Source organism: Agrilus planipennis, unplaced genomic scaffold (genome assembly GCF_000699045.2).
Source record: "Agrilus planipennis isolate EAB-ADULT unplaced genomic scaffold, Apla_2.0 scaffold32, whole genome shotgun sequence".
Lineage (NCBI taxonomy): Eukaryota > Metazoa > Arthropoda > Insecta > Coleoptera > Buprestidae > Agrilus > Agrilus planipennis.
In genome coordinates, this window is record NW_020439506.1 from 1,979,754 (window position 1) to 1,983,998 (window position 4,245).

The 4,245-nt window shown below is 35.4% G+C and overlaps 1 protein-coding gene across 1 annotated transcript in view; it reads right to left on the reverse strand.

The window, feature by feature from the left end:
• Positions 1–2,770: 2,770 nt before the first annotated feature.
• Positions 2,771–4,245, reverse strand: part of LOC108733686 (forkhead box protein F1-like) — an 11,948-nt gene continuing 10,473 nt past the window's right edge. Inside the window, exon 2 of the mRNA XM_018464962.2 lies at positions 2,771–3,452. Coding sequence (XP_018320464.1) covers positions 3,289–3,452 — 164 coding nt within the window. The 3' untranslated portion in view covers positions 2,771–3,288. The remainder of the gene's footprint in view (positions 3,453–4,245) is intronic.

Here is a 4,245-nt window from a genome sequence, read left to right on the forward strand (position 1 = left end):
AAATAAGTATTTTAATAGTTTTACAATATGAAAAAAATCGATTTATAAAGAAGTCATTTTCTTAAGAAATAAATTCTAATACAGTAGGTACATCGGCTTTATAAAGATAATAACGCAAGTAAATGATACATACATAAATAAAATAAAATGCAACAAAAAACCAATCAAAATGGATGCAAACGCTATAAATATATATGAATATAAGTTGAATAAAGACCACAGAACGGCCTCTACCTGTTTTGGTTTTTGAATAAATTGGAAAAACCAAAAATCCTAAAATATTTTTTTCTCAAAAACGACTAACAGATTTGAATAAAATTTGGACGCATAATAGACCCATACTCGGAAAAAATAACAGCTCAAAATATTTGAAACAGGCTATTATGTTTTTCTCTATAATTTTTTCAGTTGTTTATAAAAAAACAATTTCGCGAAAAATTGCCTGTTTCTAATGATCATGATAAATATTTTGAGCTGTCATTTTATCTGAATATGTCGTTTGTATGGATCTGTAATGCGTCTAAATCTCATTCAAATCGGTTGTCCTTTTTTAAAAAAAAATTTTATTTATTTTTTTTTCAATTTATTTAAAAACCAAAATGATTTAGATATCCGTCTGAGACCTAATCACTATTATTATTGTCTTATGGCCTTTAAAAATATGTTTTTTTGTTTATGTTGTCCAGAATTTAAATGTCCCCTTATAGCAATATAAGAGAAGTAAAAAATGAAATACCACCCTGATGCTATCCTGATTCGATTCTAAAGGACTAAGTCAGAACAACATCAGTTACTAGTCGCGAAAACCTTTACCAATTTAGATATATAAAATAAATAAAACTTGAAAATGAAAATTTTTAGCATATACAGGGGCGGATCTACTTGAGGGCTTTTTGGGCTGCAGCCCAGAGCCCCGTGGCTACAAAAGGCCCTCAGCCTCAATTAAAAACAATAGACGATATTATGAAGAAAAAAAAATACCTGAAATTAAAAAAAATCTGATCATAAGGTTGGCAACCCTACGATCAATTAACTCGTGTGCGCGTCTGTCGAACGGAACGGGGAATTCCCCGTCGCTTGTTTTCGGTCGGCATATTTTCTCGCGTGTGTTACGGGTGTAATCCCGTCGCTTATCGCCCGTCGTCAAAGTGACAAATTGACTTTCTTATTGTTAGAATTTTGTTAAAATATTTTATTGTCCTGTTTATTTTTTTAATGGCAATTAGTTGAGTAATTAGGTAAGCTCCTAGGTAGTATTAGCCCAGGGCTCCATAAATTCACAATCCGCCCCTGAGCATTTATTTTGAATTGATGACAATTGTTTCGCTACCAGTATAGTTCAGTCAAACGAAGGAAATGGCTGAAATGTACCTTATAATGGAGAAAATGGTTGAAACACGGGTCACTTTATCGGAAATTTCGCGAGAAACACGAATACGTAAATAAAAATTGTTTGCCCGGCATGTGGGGGGGAGAAAATCCGCAAAAACAATTGCAAATTCGATTATCTCGCGAAATATGGACGATATGGAAAAAAAATTTCAAGAAAAGTTTTTCACAATGCCATTTTGCAAAAAAAGTATCGATGACTTTTTTCATATCTCTCACAGAACAAAAAGTATGCGCGCCCAATGGTAAAGAGGCTTCAAGATTCGCGGAAATTTTTAAAAAATTCAAAATAATTATTAAAANGCCTCGTTCAGAGATTTGAGTCTCTCGTTCAGAGATTCGAGTCTCTAACAGAGAGATTGAATGAATAGAACTGAAAAATTGAGAGATTTGAGTCTCTTGTTCAGAGATTCGAGTTTCTCGTTCAGAGACTGGATACGAAATGAGGATCTCTCTATGAGGGACTCGAGTGTCTCGTTCAGAGACGGTAAACAGTTTTTTGACAGTCTCTCGACAGTCTCTCTCAGCGACACCAGAGAGACTCGATGAGAGACAGAGACTCGAGTCTCGCTCTCAGAGACTTTGGGAGACTGAACATTTTTATCTCGAGACGTAAAGTGCATGTAGTTGCTCAAAAAAACAAGTAAATGGTACAATTTGTGTTCTAAATGAGCAACAACATTTGAAAACAATAAATAATAGAAGTGCTCAGATGTGAAGATGCGATTGTGTCTCGGAGAAGTAATGTACGGTACCCCTGACGGTGCTTCGTGCCCGTCTTTCTCGTCTTTAATTTATGGGCGTTATTTTCAACCGGCATAGCAAGAAGACGCGCCCGCTTTTGGCTAAATGGAACTTCCTTTCCAATGTAAATGTACAGCCAGGGGCCGTTTGCGAGATTTCTAGCGCAATTCTGTCGCATTTATGACCCGTAATTATGTGCTTTTGATTCAAGTGCCGCTGAAGTTTTTATTGCCGAAAAAAGAGAGAGCTTCGAAACTTTCCCTACTTCTTTTCATCGATTTAGACTGTAAAACTTTTTTATTTCCGTCGCTTCCCTGTCACAACTCCCTTTATGTATAGTCAGCAGTGAAACTTTTTCAGAAACGACAGGATGCATAAAAATAAATGAGTCCGAAATATCTACCTACTTATCTACGTAACGGAACGAGACAATTGGATTTTTATAAGATTTACTTTCAATTATGGGAGACCAGGGCAAAACGGGACAAGTGCTAATGTACGTAACTCGTATGGACATACGTAAGTGACCTTTAGGAATCGTGAGAATGAGTGGGTGGCGTTTGGGGTGAGAAAAATGAGAAAATAGAAGTGAAAGACCATCATCATCATAAGGTCGTCACTCCTAAGACTGGTTACGAATCGATTAAATTATCAATTTTAAATTTTTAATAATCATTTTGAATTTTTTTGGAAATTTCCGCGTATTTTGAGGCCTCTTTGTCATTGGGCGAGCAAAACTTTTGTTCCATGAGAGATATGAATAAAAATGGCATTGTAAAAAACTTTTACTAAAACTTTTTTTCCATATTTCGCGAGATAATCGAATTTGCAAGTGTTTTTGCGGATTTTCTCCCTCCCGATGCTGGGCGAATAATTTTCATTTACATATTTCGTGTTCCTCACGAAATTTCCGATAAAATGGTCCGTGTTTCAATCGTTTTCTCCATTATAAAGTATTCTTAAGTCATTTCCCTCATTTGACTGGATTAGTAGCTTCATGTATTTGTATACCTACCTATAAAACTATACAATCTGTACTCACCGCTGTGATTTTACCAATTTTACTGATGAAAATTGCACACTTATAAAGTTAATCTACTAACTTCCTGTTTAATGTAGTCTTTGGTGTTTTAGCAATCACTTATTTATTAACTGTTACATACTGTACTTTACGTGTTGTTCGTAAAAAGAATGAGGGGTGTTAGCTGCAGGGGGCGATGGCAAAGACGTCGGAATCGAAGGGGGTGGACTTAAAAATGGTTTCCTGTCGCATTGAACAGGTTGCTGTTGTTGTAGTGACGGGTTGCTTCCACGAGTAGCTGTAAAAAAGAAGTTTGTTACATTTATATATCTACACACCACGTTTATAATTCATTAATTTCTGATTTTATTTATACATTGTATAAAAAGAGATGACAAGAAGAAATTCCGTGCATTCCGGATATTTCAGGCAATTTGAATTGTTTAAACTTTCAATGGTGTATTCTCGATGAAACATTTTCAATAATAAAGGAAAAGAAAGGAAAAGATGTTAATAGTTACTATTAGTGTCCGACCGAAACTGGTTTTTACGACCGAAACCGAAACCGAATTTCGGCAACGATCTAAGTTTCGGCCGAAACCGAAACCGAAACTTCCTTATAAGGATCATGTTTTGAGAGAAAAATAAAGAAAACGTTATTATAATCAGTCAGTTTTATTTTTTTATCTTTAAATCACATAGCTCTGCAGTCTTTGACATTTTCATCATTTATTTCATTGATAATCAAATCAAAATCAACATAACAACCCCTCATTTAAGGAAATACTTTAATTGCGCCTTAAAAATACTTAAAATAGGTGAGATGTTTATTTGAGTAAGTATAGTAGACTAGACTCATTTTTCTTTTGAAGATTATTCATGCTTTTTTATGTCTATGTCTACTAATCTACTTCGCTTGGATGGAATTTAACGCGCCGAACATGACCGAGCAGAGCGCGAGAACTCCCGAACGCAGTTTCGGTTTCGGTCGTAGTTTCGGCAGGTTTGCCGCCGAAACCGAAACTAAACCGAAACTCGTTTTTTTGCCGAAACTCGACCGAAACCGAAACCGAACTTTCGGTCGGACACTA